At 34.8% G+C, this 18119-nt stretch overlaps 1 protein-coding gene across 2 annotated transcripts; it reads right to left on the bottom strand.

Annotated features, from left to right (window-relative positions):
- Positions 1 to 9203: 9203 nt before the first annotated feature.
- On the bottom strand, positions 9204 to 16729 carry PPA2_2 (inorganic pyrophosphatase; the record flags this gene model as incomplete). 2 transcript variants are annotated; one of them, XM_051211621.1, is made up of 8 exons in its annotated part: positions 9204 to 9641; positions 11056 to 11168; positions 12253 to 12338; positions 14611 to 14697; positions 14983 to 15023; positions 15061 to 15123; positions 16025 to 16408; positions 16593 to 16729. In XM_051211621.1, 8 exons carry the CDS (start codon positions 16705 to 16707, stop codon positions 9607 to 9609), a joined length of 924 nt encoding a protein of 307 aa, XP_051071704.1. In that variant the 3' UTR covers positions 9204 to 9606. The 2 variants fall into 2 exon arrangements, with proteins under 2 accessions (XP_051071704.1, XP_051071705.1); XM_051211622.1 differs by having other exon boundaries at positions 14611 to 15123; positions 16593 to 16707.
- Between the last annotated feature and the right edge of the window lie 1390 nt (positions 16730 to 18119).

Below are 18119 nucleotides of genomic sequence, written 5' to 3'. Positions count from 1 at the left end.
TGATAGTCTTTTTTGTCGGAATACCCCAGAACAACTTTGGTGAACCTTCTTTGAACACCTTCAATTTTAATCAGGTCATTATGCCTGCAATTACTGTAAGCTAAAATACCATATTCAAGAATGGGTGAGATACATTTTCTGTATAATAATAATAATAATAATAATAATCCCGATTCGATATTATTGAAGTTTATCACTATGAATCCGATGAGCTTTCTAGCTTTGGATACTTGAGATGCAATGTGTTCAGAAAAGTTAAGACTGTTGCTATATCTTAAACCCAAGTCACAAACAGTGTTGAGAGGTTTGAGTGTATGTTTGTGTGTAGTCAGATTTAAGTTAAGGCAGCGACCAATGTGAATAAATCCACTTTTGTCAAAATTAGTTGGCAACTCCGACGAAACTGTCCATTCATATAACTTGCTTATTTCTTCTTGGATTACCGCTGAAATATAGCTTTCTTTGGTGGGAGAAGAGAATGAATAAACTACTTTTAGGTCATCTGCAAAAAAGGAAGTTTTACCATATTGAAAGAGGGAACACACGTCATTGATAAAAAGGAGAAAGAGTAATGGACCAACCACACTTCCTTGTATAACCCCACTGGCTACATTCACAGGTTGAGAGTAGCGAGATCCAAAGCGAACGATTTGGCTACGTTCTTCTAAAAACGATTTGAGCCAAGATAAAAGGGGATTCTGTATGCCAAATGAAGAGAGTTTTAAAGGAAGAAGTTTGTGTGAGACACTGTCGAAAGCCTTACTAAAATAGAAGTAAGGAATTATCACTGAGTGACCAACATCTCTTCTCTGGGTAATTTGATCAAGAAATTCCAGGTGCGATGTGAAACACGAGCGTTTAGTCATAAACCCGTGTTGCGGAGGGCTAATCAGTCTATCCGAAAGGAAAAATGACAATAACTGTTTATTGATGAGTTTTTCCATGGTTCTTGAGAGCACGGATGTTAAATTAATTGGCCTATAGTTAACAATATCACTACGAGATGCTGTTTTGAATCTAGATGTCATAAGAGATTTTGGACACCGGATTCATAAAAGTAGTTAATTCAGAGGTGGTAATATATAAAAGAAAGATTGCATATAAGGATATAGTACCGTAATAAAGAATTAGCTCGTAGAAAGAAAGATATGAAGCGATTTTAATCTCTTAGTTTAAGAGAAGATAGGGAGTGTATACACCTACGATATTGTGATCGATTCTGAGCCATGTCACCTAGAGTCTCCAACCATTGGTTACGACAGTCATGCAGACCCCAACCAAGTAGTCTGCATCTACAAACATGGCTCAGACTAGAAGTTGGTGACTTCAAGCACTGATGCCACGTTTTGGTTTGGCCGCCCCTAACTTTCTTCCAACCATCCCGAACACCGGTTAGCATTGCACGTCGTGGTAACCGGTGTTCGGGTATACGTAACACGTGGCCCGACCATCTCAGTCGATGAAGATTCACAACCTCATCGACTGATTTACCATCATATCCTAATACCTTGTGTCTAACCTCACTATTACTTACCTGGTGATCCCAGCAGACGCCAGCAACATGGCGTGGATAGGTCCCATATTACATAGATAGTTTGAAATGTTTCAAACAAAACAGCGGTAATTCTCTACCATCATATTTCACAAATGGTGAAGGGATCCCGTCAGGTCCATCATCATAAGACTTTTTCAGGTCAGCTATGGCCTGATTGATGTTGGAGGGTATAAAATCAATTTTCGATATGTGTCTGGATGTCAGCATTGGAAATGCAATGATAGAGCTTTCAGCTCCAGTTTATTAGCACTGCGAGAAGTGCTTGCTGAATTGTTCGCAAATAATATTTAGGTCGTCAACAATGCTTCCGTTAACTATGAAGAATTTAGTCGTACCAAGGGAATTTGACTTCATACGGGATTTAAAAAGTCGAAGTATTGATAATTCTGGGCTTTTACTACTTACGGCTTTATATTCTATATTCATAAAATACTTGCGTTTAGATGAAGTATTGCTGTCGAGTAATTTAAGTATACTCTGGAGTGCATATTTAGGTTGCCAATATCCTTGCAAAGAGCCAATAGCAGGAATAATTACTATTATAATGCCATTCAGAAAACTCATTGAAATGTATGATTTTTTAAATTAAAATCACTAAGTTAGTTGACATTGACGCTTGGAAGAAGTGAAATGAAGTATTAAATGAAACCGTCTATCAAAGAACGGTTGAGGTTGCATAAAATGATCAGAATTAAATCAAGGTAGCTACTTTGTCATTGGAATTTGTGAGATTGCACAATCAACTATTAGACTTATGAGCATCGAACTCTATAATTCAAGGAACCATAAAGTGAAGACCAGTTACGGAAACAAGAAGTGTAAACATTAGCATATTTTTGTCCAGATTTATGTATATGTTCGTTGTATTGCATAACTATTCGTTCATTTACCTTTTCATCAGACTTAGCAATCTCGTGAAGTTGGTTTCATTTAATAATTAGGCAAAAATAAGTGGCATGTTCGTAGAAAACTTGATTTGGTATCCAGTATCTGCACACTAAGTAAAAAGTTTATATTCATATTGTAAATTATTACCAATACAATGTAGTAAACGTTACCTGTATTCAAGTATTTTTTGGCGTGACTAGGGGATGGGATATATAGCAATTGAACTGTTCGTAAATCTGTTGTCTCCTCATTTGCGGATAAATCTTTCGTCTTTTACTGTGCGTTGGCATAATACGATGAGTCTTAACTCACATTTTCCAACTCCATCTTTGCACGAAATAAAAGAAATTGACTTCTTCTCGTGACCTTCAGCTTTTTGAACGAGAAGTTGAGCCCTAACGTGATTCGCACTACTCGAAATTTCGCTGTGTTCTTACGCAACAAAAGTACCATTTCTGATCTGGAAAATCTTTTCTGATCTATACGTTTGGAGATTACTTTTTTGAGTTTTACCCAACCTAATAGTTAACTGTGGTTTTGTCTCAGCTAACAACTTTTTTAGTTTTCACGTAAAGGCTAGCTTCAGTTTATCCCAAACCGTTTTTACAAATTTTTGCCCGATTTCAGTGTGCTGTATTATTTTGCGGTCTTAGGCATTCGCCAGCATCTATAAAAAATTTCTCATCATTATAATCATAAAAAATTCATGCACAGGAACTGGATAACGTTTTGCTGTTACATGTGGCATGCAGTGCAAAAACTGCAAAGGTTGGTTCCATGAGGTGTGCACAGATCTCAAAACAACTGCTTACAACAGACTCAGTGAGTCGGATCATAGGTGGGTACGTATCATGTGCAACACAGATGCAGAAGCTGTGCTGGATGACATCATTGTCCTCTTTACTGGTCTGCGGAGTAAGTTGTCAGCAAACTTGAAAACAAGGACGCGCAATGAAAACAAGACAGGGGATCTGGACAGCGCTACTATTGATGGAGCATTTATTAACACCGGTGATTACATGCTGAAGCTCATCACTATCATAACATCGACGGTAATAGATTCCCTCAGCATACTTGGGTTTCCCAAGTCTTTGTCCCTAAAAACTCTGCAGGTGATTGGACCCCCGACACCAAAGTTAAAAAGGATCAGGCGTTACTGTCTGAAAAGCTGAACGTCCCAAGAATTGTAGGGAAATCAACTGGTGATTTAGCGGCACTGTCAACCATCAATAATGTCCGTCCTGCCATCAAAGAGCCCAGCAATCGGAAACTCGCTTCGACATCCAAGCAACAAAGTTTTCAACCTGAATGCACTGAAAAATCTGAGAAAACAATAACGGTTCGTGACGATTCTCTCATAATCATGAACCTGAAAGACAGCCCTGATCTCCCTCTCAGTTCGCAGGACAAAAATGACAGGATGTTCTGGGGAGAATTGAACATGAAGCTTGGACTTCCCAGAATGAGCCTTTGACGATCACATGGCTCACTCGAGGAAAGGACTCTAAGCACCAACATCATCTAAGGCTACTTCGTGTAACACTCACTAATGCTAGTGTTTTAGAGGATATCCTACTAGCTATTCATTTACTAAAATCTGATGGGAAAGTAATAATTCTACCTGACATGCATTTTTACGCTGAAGAAATATTGTTGGGTGGCGTCCAGTCGCGGTCGACTATAATCACTACTACAGGAAGACTACGTGCCAGTTAACCGATAAGATCTCCCGTAAGCCAAATATCAGAAGGCAGTTGATGGCTGTATTCGAGAAGTATTTATTGGCGATCTCGTGGTATCGAAAGAATACTGAGATCGTGCCTGGTTACAAGTGTGGTTACTGAGCGTAACCGAATTCGTGCAAAATCACAATCAACGGAAGAAAGAATGTATGTATTTTGGCACAGTTAAACAAACAATTACGGTAAAAAAAATCCCTGATACAATTGGTTATAATAAAACAGGTGGATTGGGATGTTCACTTTCAGCTTGCAGTGGATGCTCATTGGGATGTTTACTGCACACGTTCTTACTTGCTATAAAGCAGTCTGTTCCTCAAATGGTCCCAAAAATCTACAAGCAACCTACACTCATCAAGAAACGCACTCTCTGTTTGCTGGGCCGCAAAAAACGCTATTGGGCAGAATACAAACGAAATGACATCAACGGCGTACAGGCATTACAAACATATAAGGAACATATGCACAAATGCAACAAGAGAAGTCAGACCTCAGTACCGGATAAAGCTTATCGATAAATTTGTCTTCAGTGCGAAAAGCTTATTTAGTTATGCAGCCAAAACTGGAATTTCCCAACTGCTAGGTCCCAATGGCCTGACCAATAACGGCGGTGACGCCGCAAAGCTTTTGGCTGGACAAATTTCTCGGGCATTTCAACTCACCCACATTAACTATATAGATAAAAGCCTAACCTGTAACTAAACAGGCCTTACCGAAACTGCAGCATCTAAGACAAGACACATCTCCTGGCCTGGATACGGTACATTCTGCTATACTGAGGGGAGCAGCTTCAATCTTGACAACACCACTTAGCGTTTAACAGAAGTTATACCCGAGTATGCAAAAGACATTAGAAGTAAAAATAGCATTTGAAGTTTTAGCAGTCGAAATTTAAATAGTTCCAACGTTTCATCCATCAATCTGGTCTGGGCTTCTTCTGTAGTAATATAATCGGAATCAACACTATCAAAAAATACCAGGTATGAAAAAAACTCACACTAAAGACTTGTGCAATCATGTTTATTTTGTTTACAACAAGGACAAGAGATGATTAAATGTGCGTCCGTATGTTGGTATCTGTGTTTAATTGTTATTAAAGATAGTGAGAAAATTTCTTTGTCGACGCTCAAGAACAACTGATCGTTTATGTTTAGTGTAAATCTGTAATATAAATAATTATTGACTGGCCTATATTTTTTTTACATACATACAAATGAGCAGGTTGAAAATGAACTGGTTGAAAAGGATTCCTTCGCTACATAAATTCTTTTATTTAGTCTGGAAGCAAAATAAACTAGACGAAGTATATGTGGTAACAGATCATTCACATAGTGAATTGTGATGTTAAAAACAAACTATATAAATGATAATCATCAGTGTGTCAAAAAATTAAAGAATAAAATCCATTCGAATTCAAGAATAAGATCAGCTGGAATCGTGGCAAATTTTGGTACCTTCTTTTACTTACTAATGTACCGATTCAACAGACGTCAGTTATTATTTGTGAATATTTAGAATGAGATAAATGTTAAAATTTACGTTGGCCTTTAGATTTTCTTAAGATTGACGACACGAGATTATCTACAGTATTACAATGGACAACAAACCATTATTTTTCTCCAGACTTTTGTATAAATTCCTAGGCAATAGGCGACTAAAGAACATTTGGGAACGAATATCAAGGCACTTAGAAAATTCAAGTTGGTAGCAACATTGAGTTCAGCTAAAATAAATTTATTTTGGCTTCCGATATTTACAGAATATTACTCAAAATAAAACACGTTAGCGTTTTATCATGTATAACACATGATCATGCTAGAAAGTATTTACTAATCTGAGTATGAAATCAAGAAGCTGAGAAAACATGTAATTCAGTCAAAAAAGTTGACCGTGAACATTTGAAACATTACATAAGTAACGTAGACCTGACACAGTTAAAAACTAAATATCACTGTAACACTAAAAAAACCTATGAAAAGTGTACAGCACAAAGCATATTATCCACCATGAATTACAAAGATGATAGTAATGGTAATCCTCACTTTGTTCTGATCGGTTGTTAGGTTGATTCTTGACATTACAAACGAGATTTGAATTTACTTTCTGTCTTTGTGTCCACTAAATCTCCACTTTCCTGTAAATGAAATAAAGAGTTGGACAATTTTTTGTGATTTTGTTTTTTTATAACTGATATACATTCTTTGAAAACGTTGATTTCGTTCATATTACTACCTAAGAGTCCGGACCAGATTGGTGGACGAAATGTTGAAATTATCTAAATTCCAATCTCTGAAACTATTCAAATGTAATGCTCTCTATATGAATTGCTTTACCTGTAAATTTTCCAGACTCTGAAATAATCTACCACAATCTATCCGTAAGATAAAATAACTCACAGGTCATAAATATAATACCTAAACAATTTTTGAACAAGTAAATTTATATCACATGTTTGTTCTCTACATTTAATGTTACTATTTGTATCAAACTGATCATACCCGTAAACTGGAGTGAATTCTGTAAATATTATCTTCAGAATATGTAATACTTATAATTGTTTAATGATCTGTTATGTTTAATTAATGAAGAAACGGATAATCATTTGGAAATGTTTACCCTTATCATGCACTGATTTAGTTGGAGATGTAATACCTTAAATTGAGTACTATAATCCTATTTATAGTGTAATATGACGTCCGAAATAAGAAACTAGTCCATTATCATCAATCTGTCACAGGACCAAATCTAATCATTTAAATGTCAACAATAAATTCATATACGATCGACTATACGCCTTTTACTGTAAAATCAATGTAGATTAATTGATTTCAGAAAAGTATCTTAAATGTTTTGTATACTTCATTTCTTTTTTAAGTTCAGTTCATATACACATTATTATAAAATACACTCAAACTATACAGCGTACTGATTCTGTATGATTACACTTCAAAAAGTTTTACTTTTAGTCGTGATGTCATTTAAGTGTTTGTTGTGCGTTAAGGTAACATTGAATAATGGACAAACTATATTCCGTCTTTACTAGGACTGGAAAACACTAAAAAAAATGATGCCATTGCACCAGAACAACTGTAAGTTACTTAATTCAAAAGATTGGATTTCGAGGTTTCATTTGGTGGAATTTTGTACTTCTTAAAAGTTGTAAACCAAGACAAAATAATGATCTGCATTATTCAACTGCAAACGAAGAATACATTTGTTTATGTAAAATGATGCTGTAATTATATTAAAATGATTCAAATCCAGAAATACTCAATGTAAAGAAACAAGATATATTGTAGTGTAAATGAATTCTGAATTATCGACAAAAGTAGTTGTTGTAATCACAACCCATAAAAAGTAATAGATGAGTAAATGAAATGTGGTACACCCACTCACATAAATACTTCTATTAATCTTCATGGTATTTTGTTAAATGTATCAGTCGACTGTATGACTATAAAGCTGTCATGATGAATTCGTTTTAAGCAATTCAGAGTTTATTTACCTAACTTGTTTATAGGATGTTACAATGAATTTGTGTGAAAATGAAGTTACATCTTATGTAGGAGTCTTCATGGACATCATAATTGGAAAGACCAAAAGAACGTTCAGTATTAATAGCTGCTAAGCGTAGAGGTAAACTCTTTTAGAAGTAAACAAACGTGGTTTTATGTAATAAGTCCTTGTAAATCCTTTAAATAAAACATGTATCTGGAAGTGTTCCTCACGAACTACAAAGCCCATTACATCACTGATTTGATGAACTGACAACCTTACGTATTCTGTCCACAAATTATTTCTCCTCTTAGAAATTCGGATACAACCGCCTTCATGTTATATACTTTACAATTAAACTTTAACTACCACCAATGTTTCAATTTACTAAGTTCGACTGGATAACTCCAAAGACTTTAAACTTGAAGAACGAATTCCACTGCACTTCACTCCACCAGTTAGGGTAGAATATAGGTGAGAAATAGCTTTACATACGGTGTACAGTTAACTAACTGAACGAAAAGATGCCACGATTCAGTCAGGTTAACGGATAATCTATTGTCCAATTCTCGGGAAGTAATAACTCTTATCAGTTTCCAGCTAATATTGTTTGAATTCTCAGTCGATCCTAAAGAGTATTAGTGTACATCAATATGTAGAGACATGTTTAGATGCCAAACCAATTAGTGCATTTAGGTGATAGAAAATGAAGTCATCGAACAAATGCAATTAGAAGTAACGACAATTATGAGTAAATTATATTGACAGCACTTTTGAAACACGTACAGAAAAATTGTTTACTGCCAAAACATTGAGTTAAGAGTATGTCTAAAAATTTGCTTTTAAAAAGAATCTGTTTTATCCATCTGAGGTAAAACATAAATTTGAAAATTATTAGAGATGTCAGACAAATGATGTGTTGCGTCCATTCGAATACAGATAGGTTGGCTAAACCAAACAAGTTAATCACATGTAGTGAGATCAAATGAGTCAGAAAATTGGGCAATAGTAATTGGATATTAATGCAGTTGAATACTGAGTTGCATTATCAATAATTTAGACTTTTTCTTGATGTCTCAAGATTAACGCTTCTTCTAATTAGTAGCAAGGTTTCATTAAAAGAATAATTTTCCGAACGAATACCAGAATGTTGAGAACCTAGGTTAATGGCTTACTCGAGGTTGTTTTAAACTTTTCCGCATCCATATTGACTATCCGTTGACGTAGTGAAATTAACACCTAGATATTAAAATTAATTAAAGTATAGAGCTCGCTTTATGCAATGAACTTTTGATTGGATCAACTACCCTTCTGTCTTAGTGACAGTGATAGCCAGTTCTTGACTTTTATAGTTTACTTAAACGAAAAAACTCAACTTTTTGTCATGTTAACCCTTGATAACACAAAAATTAAATGAGTTACTTATTAATTTGAAGAAAAATCATAATAGAAACTTTTACACACCCACTCTTTATCTCAGGGATATAGTTTATTCATTCACATCAGAAAGTAAGCTATAAATTATTGTTGAAATAAGATAATGATTAATAAACTTTGCATTCTTCAATATACTAATCAAATCAAACTAAAGTAAGTGAGTAGAGGGAAACACAAGAACTAGGGGTACGAAATTCAATTCAATCAATCGGGCTACGCCTATATACTTCAATTGTTTAAGAAAAAAAGGAGAATTAATTTCCAAACATATATGTATATTTGTATAACGTTAACTGGCCTAATTTAAAAAATATCAATAGACCAATACAGACGAACATTTAGGGTTACAACCAAAAAGGTAAATAACAATTATACGCTGAGTTTTTATTAAATACTATAAGATGAGTAAATTTTGATATGTAATTATCTTTTGTAGATTAGATCATGATTAGTTCACAACAATGATTAAGATAGTTGACCATTGAAGCAGAATTAAACATCCGGGTTGCAAAAATGCCATTGATCAACTAAAATTTAGGAGAGTAATACAATAAACTCATTTATACTATTATTATTGATTACATATATTAAACTTCTGTCGGAGGAATAAAAAAATGAGAGGTGTATCAACGCCTGTACAAAATCATTATATTTGGAAGTAAGGAACTGAAAACAAAATTATTCAAATGACTAAAACCAGTGAGTAAAATGAAATCAATGAATATTAGTTACTTTGAGATTCGAAAACAAAATGTGAATACTGGAAACAACAACCTCGTTATTAGTATTTCAAAATACTGTCTGCAGGAATCATTATGATAGACTTTCAATGTTTAGTTTAAATGTGATGATTCGCTTTACAGGAAAACCGATGGCGTAAAGATGGGGTCATTACTCACACCACTTCCACTTGACTATCTTGTGGTCACAATTGACAGTTTAATAGCTGTCATCAATCAGTTAAGTTTACAATAGAATTGAATTCACAGTCCCAATTCTTGGATTTTCTATTGAAAAAGAAACCTGACGGTGTTATATGTAGATTAGTATATAAAAAGTCAATCAGGAACGGGCAGTACAAGAATGTCAAAAGCTGGGTCGCATTGAAACAGAAGGGAGGCCTAGTTATCAATTTATCTAAGAAAGCTAAACGAATTGGTACTGGTAATACGCTTAATTTCGGCTATCTACTTAGGTTCATTGATAAGAATCTGAAGTCGGAATAACAACGTGAATATCTACAGCAACAAAGATCCTTTTTATGAACACTCAATATAAAGAAAATACTGTAACGAACATTGATAGAATTCCATATTCTTAATTCTACGATTTTATTTGTCACTTCTGAACTACCTTCTCTGTTTTTGATTTTACGCTAGTTTTGGTATGATTAATTTCTTTACGCTTTCTCGAGTAGTTTGTTCTTTAGTTGTACTGAGGCAAATCACGGTAACTTGGATCAATACACATTTGTACCAGGTCCTATATTGGAAGACTATTCTAAACTATAATTTACAATGTTACGATAGCTAACATTTAATCCAGCTTCGTCTCAAACTTATTGGCAACAACGGTTAGAGTTTCTCTAATAACCTACCATGTAGGTGAAGACTTCAGTAACTACTGAAGAGTATTTGCTAAAAACTACAGCATTATGGGAATCCACAAATTTACTACGTAGGAAATAATAATAATTTACCACTGTAAATCTTTTTAAACATGGGATATATGAAATAGACTATGAACGAATAAAAGATACTTGGTTTTAATTATCAGCGATAGTTAAATCCAAAACTTGATTGAAAACGGCATCAAACAATTATGACTACCGTCAGTAACAATTACACATCCAGGTAACCAGACAGTACTGCAGTGTATCATGAGGTTTTTAGAAAAACATCTAGTAAGCAAACGTCCATGTAAAAAATTACAAAAACTTACTAGCTTGATCTGTTGGCTCACTTCCATGTGTAAAAGCGTCATGCTTCTGCAAAGCGTCGAGAAAGTCTTCTTTTGATACGATGTAGGGACTTCCTTTCACAGTAACATTCGCCCTAATTGTTAAATTCACAAAAGCATTATTTATTATTTAGGAAAATGGATGAGATTTCATTTTTCATGTATATACTTATGTAAAAGTAATTTACCAGGAATATAGACTTTAGTTGAACGTATCTCAAAAATTAAGTATGTCCAAAAACTTGCGAATCGGAGGAAACAAGTAATCTGAGAAAGGTTTAGTGATGTACCGGTGAAAAAATATGTGGGAAAAAGCTGCTTACCATCTGCACAATTTCGAATTCGATATAGATTAATTTTTTAAATAGGCATTAAAGGGTATGGATTATCCAATAGTGACCATACAAGGATAACTTTACACATTTAGTGAGGTGAAAACAAAAAATGTGAAATTCGAAGCTTGATTTACCTAACTGTGTTTACACAATGAGGTAGTTCTACGTAAATACAGAAGCGACGTGAAATCTGGTCTCCGATACAAACATTCAAAGTTTATGTGTTGTGTTGGCATTAGGGACTAGTAGACTGTTGACTGAGCTCTCTGTAGAAAAATCACTGGGTAACTAAGAGTTATGATGTAAAATTTTACGATTTAGAAACCATAAGACAAAACCAACTAAAAAATAAACTACCAAATCTTTGTCATTGATAATAGTATCCATAAAATAACTGGAGACTATTTTTAAGCCATCCTATTGTTTAGAAATTACAAATACTTGAATTGTGGCTAACAGTGGAGTGTGGGACAACCGTTTTATTCTATTTGGGACTCGTCAGCTAGACGTACCTTTATCCCAGAGTTGATATTCATATAAACTCGAACCCAGTACCTAATGAAAAGGCAACATCGTGGCAATACTCCTAGAATGCACATATGCTAATAGAGATAAATTAATGGTAGTCCATCATATCAACAAGAAGATACTAATCCCTAGAAATATAAAGTAGCCTTGGCTGTAATTATAAAAATATACATAGCGTGATTGGGGTTGTGAGTCCGGTTTTAGAACATGTAACATACCTTTATTATAGTCGTATTACAAACTTTTATAAGAATCAAACTTGAAAAAAAGATGGTTTAATAGTCCGATTCAAGACAACGAAGCCAAATTAACTAACCGTATGATAGAACCAGCTTCAACTTTGGTAGATATCAGTTTCTGCCACTGTTCATGTGTTTGGGAAATAATTTTTATGGCGAATTCCTTGAACATACAGAGGCAATGAAACAGAAAAATGATGTAAGTGAAAGGCGGAAAATTCACAAAACTATGAAGACCAAACCAAATTACTATAACCATTCATTCTATAATTGAAGAATCTAGAATATATGTTAATAACTTTATTGTTATTAAACAGCAAAGATACATGATGTGGCTTATTGGCTTCTAGTAAGTCATGAGCAAGAACGTAATTTCACTATTATTATTATGCTTATAACAGAACAGCATGTATTCAAATTATCTTAACAGGTCCACAATAATGAGGGTGCCAGTAAAAGGGCGACTATTAAAACGCAAGCCTTAATAAGAGCGACCATTTAAGGGGCATCTATTAATAAAGGCGAGTATTGAAAGGAGAAATAGGATTTTTTGAAATTAGTTCGGCTTACCGTCTATCCCTTTGCGTCTACGATCAACCAAAAATGCAGTTCTTTGAACTTTCAATGAAGAGTCTACTTTCGACAAATACTGTAATTTCTCAAATATAGTAATAATTTGTTACTCTCATTACTTTAGTCGTGTTATCTCACATCTATTTCAAACAGTGAATGTGAAAACCTAGTTAACCTGATTAATAATTCATGTAAGATTGTACAGTAGTGCTGTTTAAAAACAATGTACCTTTTTACTTACTATGAAACATGATTTAGATAAGCTATTCAAAATCCACCTACTATAAGTGATTGACCCATATCTATCAGTGAAAACGGGTTACTTAGTGGAACAGGTCATTCAAATGATATTATTTATATGTTTGACGTGATACTCATTCATATTTTCATTGTTAAGAAAGCTATCAGACGTTAATATTAGTGTGATAAATCATACTGCAAATATAGAATATCAGAAGAACCCTTTAGTTTAGAATTACTTTCACTGATTATGTAACGTTATCACGAAAGCTTAGGATTACCAGATGGATGATTATCCCATCGTACATAAATACAAAACTACAATATTATCGTTTATCCTGAAAATACCATAACTTTTGGTCTGGAATATACGCAAGTAAAAAGTATTACGATCGATGCTTAGACTACATCGGGTGTTTTTGAGCAATCACATATGTGTGATTGTTGTTGTATGTTTATCAAATTGATAACGCTTAAAATTTTAAGCAGTGACAAGTTCAGTAATCTGGTTTTCTGAGAATCCATTCAACCTACCACTCATCAAACGTTTATTATTACCTAAAGAAAATAATTGTCTTGAAATAATACTCGGTTATTAATGTGATTAAAATCAGCACTCTAGAATAGTGACAAGTTACGTAAAAGTTTATGAGCAGTTTGAAGAATACTTTGTGTTATCCCGATGAGAATAATGAATGGTAACTGTTAGAATCTATTTCTGTACTAATGCTATACGTATATTTTTATCGAATAATTGTTAAATAACTAAACTATTCATATTCGTGTTCCTCCTAAGCTTTATTTTGACCTATGAACTATTATTATACGGATTACCATTCTTGAGTTATGCCCGGTTTATTATTCATAGTCTCCCACATTCACAGACACTTTTGGCTAGATCTTGCGTAAATTTTATTTTATAATTTATGTTACGATGTGGTCTGTTTGGTTCATATATAAACTCAGTATGTTTGAAATAAATGATTCATATCGTGCAGGCTGAGATTGGTGTTCTGGATTTAACAGAAAGGGCTAGACAGGAAGTAGGACCGATAAAGACTCTAGACTGCTCGTACGGGTTTTATGAGTCATTGGTCCAGTCGATAAATCACTGTTTCCTAGTTGGCGGTATAATTACATTATATAATAATAGGGCACAAGGACACAAGTTATAACACTTTGCCTAACTGAAAAGATCAGCGTTTTCGCTGTTATAATCAGATCAATTTTCACAAGAGTGATAAAGTTCTAGGGTGTCCTGAAACGGAAGTCTGGGAAAAGTATATTGCAATGTTGAAATGTGCGACAATGATCTTTCGGCCGAAAAATTCAACCTTTAACAACTAGGTCCCTTGTGCCAGCATGGTTCTATCTGCATCGTTGCAAACCGACAGGTGGTGTAACTAATCTTAACACAAAAAGTATGGTTTAAGACTGGGTACATGAACTTTTGCTTGGTTCCCGTGACTTGCTTACTATCGGCAGTTCCGACAACAGGTATAAAAGTGAATCCAACGGGGATTTTCGATTACGTCCCTTATGCAAACTGATATGAATTATAAAAGAACCTTATAGTGTGAACAAACAGTATAGTAAAATAAGAAGACCAACGGTAAGTTTACTTTGTTCTTGAACTCTCCATTGAAGGCAAATGTATTTTCGGGCTTTCCCGTAGGAACTTTGTAATACTTAAACCAGTCTCGTGTAGCCTACAATAGAAATGGAAAAGATTATGCTACTAAAATATAAAAAAATGGTCTAACTGACCAATAAACAGGCTATTCTTATGGGCTAAAATAACACTAACAAACATGACCAGAATTTACATAGCACAGCAGGCAATGATATCTAGAGTCAAAAATATTCAGTTAAATCAGCATTCCAGATAACAGTCCATTTTCTACTTATTATGACAGTACTTGAAGTGCCAAAATTCTCATATTTGTAGCCACCTCATGAATTATTTGCAGAAATAAAACTAAATGAAAACTAACCTTTAGAAGTCCCGGCATATGAGTATCCACATCATGAATGTCTTTTTGAAATAAAATTTTAGGCAAATTTTCACTAACCATTTAGTTTATCAGCCATTGGATCACCTGCATTTATAACAATAACTTTCCAATCAGTTTCACCTACAAATTAGAAAGTTAGGTCACTTAGATGTGTTAGCACTCAGATAAATTAATCACAGCAACTACATACTAATGGAAAATTAGAGATTTGTTTCAGTGTGGTAATTTCATAGATGTGATTGCATTAGTTATAAAAAGCAATACTTCAATTTTCTATAGGTTACGTTCGAATATACTCGTGTCGCGAATTTTTGACAAGGTTATGTTTCTTCTAAACAGGACTGCACTAAATCACAACGAATTACGAGCAAACACTACTGTTTTCATGGATCTCCAGCTCGCTGCTCAACATGACAAACTTTGATGCGAGTATTGTTGAAATCTGATCATATTCGTATTTCATTTTCAGACTCGATGTTATCCCTGCGTCCAAACGTCAGTTTGAAAAATGTCATCTAAGCTTCAAACAGTTACAATGCTACACAAATGTTACACATGTTAGTTTAGGTCACATAAATTACTACATGTAAGTGACCTAAATTAACACTCCACGTCTTACACAAATCGAATGATGAGGTGTGGTGTATAAAAATTTAGTGACTCCTTGTAACAATGTTTAAATAAATAAGTGAAAATCATTACATATTTTGGTATTTCTGTGAGTGTAATTATGTTCCGAGCAGTGCGCTATCATCAGTGAGATATCATGTGGTTTGATTCATTATTAGAAGTTTTACTGTAGATTCAGAAGACCAGAATATTTAATTCTTATTCCTGAGTTGTTAAGCGGATTTGAAAGCAGTAAGAAAAACTAGTACCAGTAAAAGGAGTGGGGAACTCATGTAGTATAAGTGTGAAACCAGTGCCGAAACTTACTTCGACGGCTTAAGAACTTACATTTTTATAAATAATAAAAGGAAACTTTTGGTGATGAAGGTTAAAAGGAACTATGAAAACTAACCTTCATCTACCATTGCCAATATACCTAATACTTTTACAGGTATTATTGAACCGGAGGGCCAAATTTTCGAACCTATTTCACACACATCGATAGGATCATTATCTCCTTTAGCCTTGGTATTTTCATCTACATGGTTTGGATCTTCCCATGTTTGAGGTAGGGCACCATAATTCCAGATATAACCTTTATGTGGAAATACATTATTCACGTAACGCAGTTTATTATTTTTGACATCTTGTTTGATAGGATTCATAAGTTCTTCTTTGCTAATTTCCATTTTTGCATTTGTCCAGCGAGGTATCTCAACTATCATATTGTAATAGTTATTTGTATCGGTTAACAATGGGACATCATGAAAACATGAAATAGGAGATCCGCCATGAGCTAGAGAAGGGATAAACATCTAATAAAGTAATTCAAATCTTCCAATGTAAGCGATCAGTAAAAATCAAAACACTACTTAGTACTGATGGCAGTGACTAAGCTAACTAACCCGACTAAAAATCTATAGTGAAATGTGTTCGATGAGTTAATAAATAAACAATCATAATACAGAGAAGAAACTCACTGAGAAACATTCTGTAAGATAAGGAGTTGGAAGTCCCACGTTCTACTGACATGACCGAACTCATAACCAAAGACGATACAACTGAAACCACACGCCGTAAAAAGCTTCTGGACATGGCGCCCACCCATACAACCTTGAAACACTAGTAAATTAAAATGCAGATTTAGTTTCAATTTTCGCAAAGAAAGAACAGAGGCTAAGTGTCCTGTGTCAGTCCTGACATTTATGCTCTATCATATGATCCGACTTTCTTCTGGGAGAGTCAACAGATGGAGCTTCAATCATGTGTTGAAGTAGTGAATTCCACTCGATGATTCCATGGCGAATTCGGTAGCCAGATGAAATGCAATTTGTTCTGAAACCGTGAACCATTTCAAAGTGTCTCCGTAAGTTCTTTGTTTGGGAAGACGGTAAAAATAAGGATATATCAGATGCAAACGTTTCACTAAATAATTTAAAAACTGTGATCAAGTCACCTCTGATTCTTTTTCATGACAATGGAAATCGATTTAGATTTGCCACTTGAGCATCAAATAGGAGCCTCGCCACTCCGAGAATCGACTCAGTTGTTATCCTCTGAACCTTTTCCAGAAGCCCCTTGTCTTTTTTAAGAGGGGACAGTACTTGAGATTTGGACGAATGAATTCTGTATACCAAGTCTAAAATGTTTTATCGTCACTTGGCTAAAGGCCCACCTTATTGATTATAGGGTTTCAAAACCTTTGGAGGTTATTAATAGGTAGGGTGCGGTAGTTTTAGAGACCTGCGTAACGATGACTCCTAAGCCAGCGTGCGTCTGGACAACGCGTAGCTCAGTGTTCTCCATTGTGTACGTATCCGTACTTGTCAGCAACTGCCACACTTTTGGACTATTCACTTAATTTCTGTTAGTCATGTCGAAACTTCAAACCATCTTCATATTTTGTCACTCCTTGTATCTTGACATCGTCGGCCAATGATGTAAAATAGGAAGGTGATTTACATACCGGAGGAACAATACTGGCTCCATGACTGCACTCTGAAGCACTTATTACATTCATCACAAAAATACATGATGTGAGGTCTATCGGAATTACAAGTTTCTTTCCACTTCGTTACTAAAAGGGGTCTAATTTTGACCGCGCACGTAACATGTGTTCAAAAGAATCCTCAGAAGATGAATTCGCTCTCACTGTGAATTGCCTAAGTTGAAATGCTTATCCCCAGCAATTCATTTTAAAGCATGCCAAAACCAACCTTCGACGTGTTTATGGTATTCTATAGACCCTTTAGAAAGTTCATCTTAGTGCAACCATTTGGACTTATGGAGGATAGAGGCACAAATATTTTGAGCTTCCCAATGACAAGAGTTTGTTCTGTCAGTACACAGTAAGCTTAATGTCTCCTGAATATTTCTCTTACGAAGAAAAGCGCGGGCCTCTTTACTGAATCACGGTGGAGAGTTTCCGGTGTTCCTTGATGTAGCCCAAAGCATTTCCGGTGCAGTATCCTTAATCTACAAGTTCCTGTATATATCCCAAGCCGTTT

Source organism: Schistosoma haematobium, chromosome ZW (assembly GCF_000699445.3).
Source record: "Schistosoma haematobium chromosome ZW, whole genome shotgun sequence".
Lineage (NCBI taxonomy): Eukaryota > Metazoa > Platyhelminthes > Trematoda > Strigeidida > Schistosomatidae > Schistosoma > Schistosoma haematobium.
This window is presented reverse-complemented; position numbering and strand designations above follow the sequence as displayed.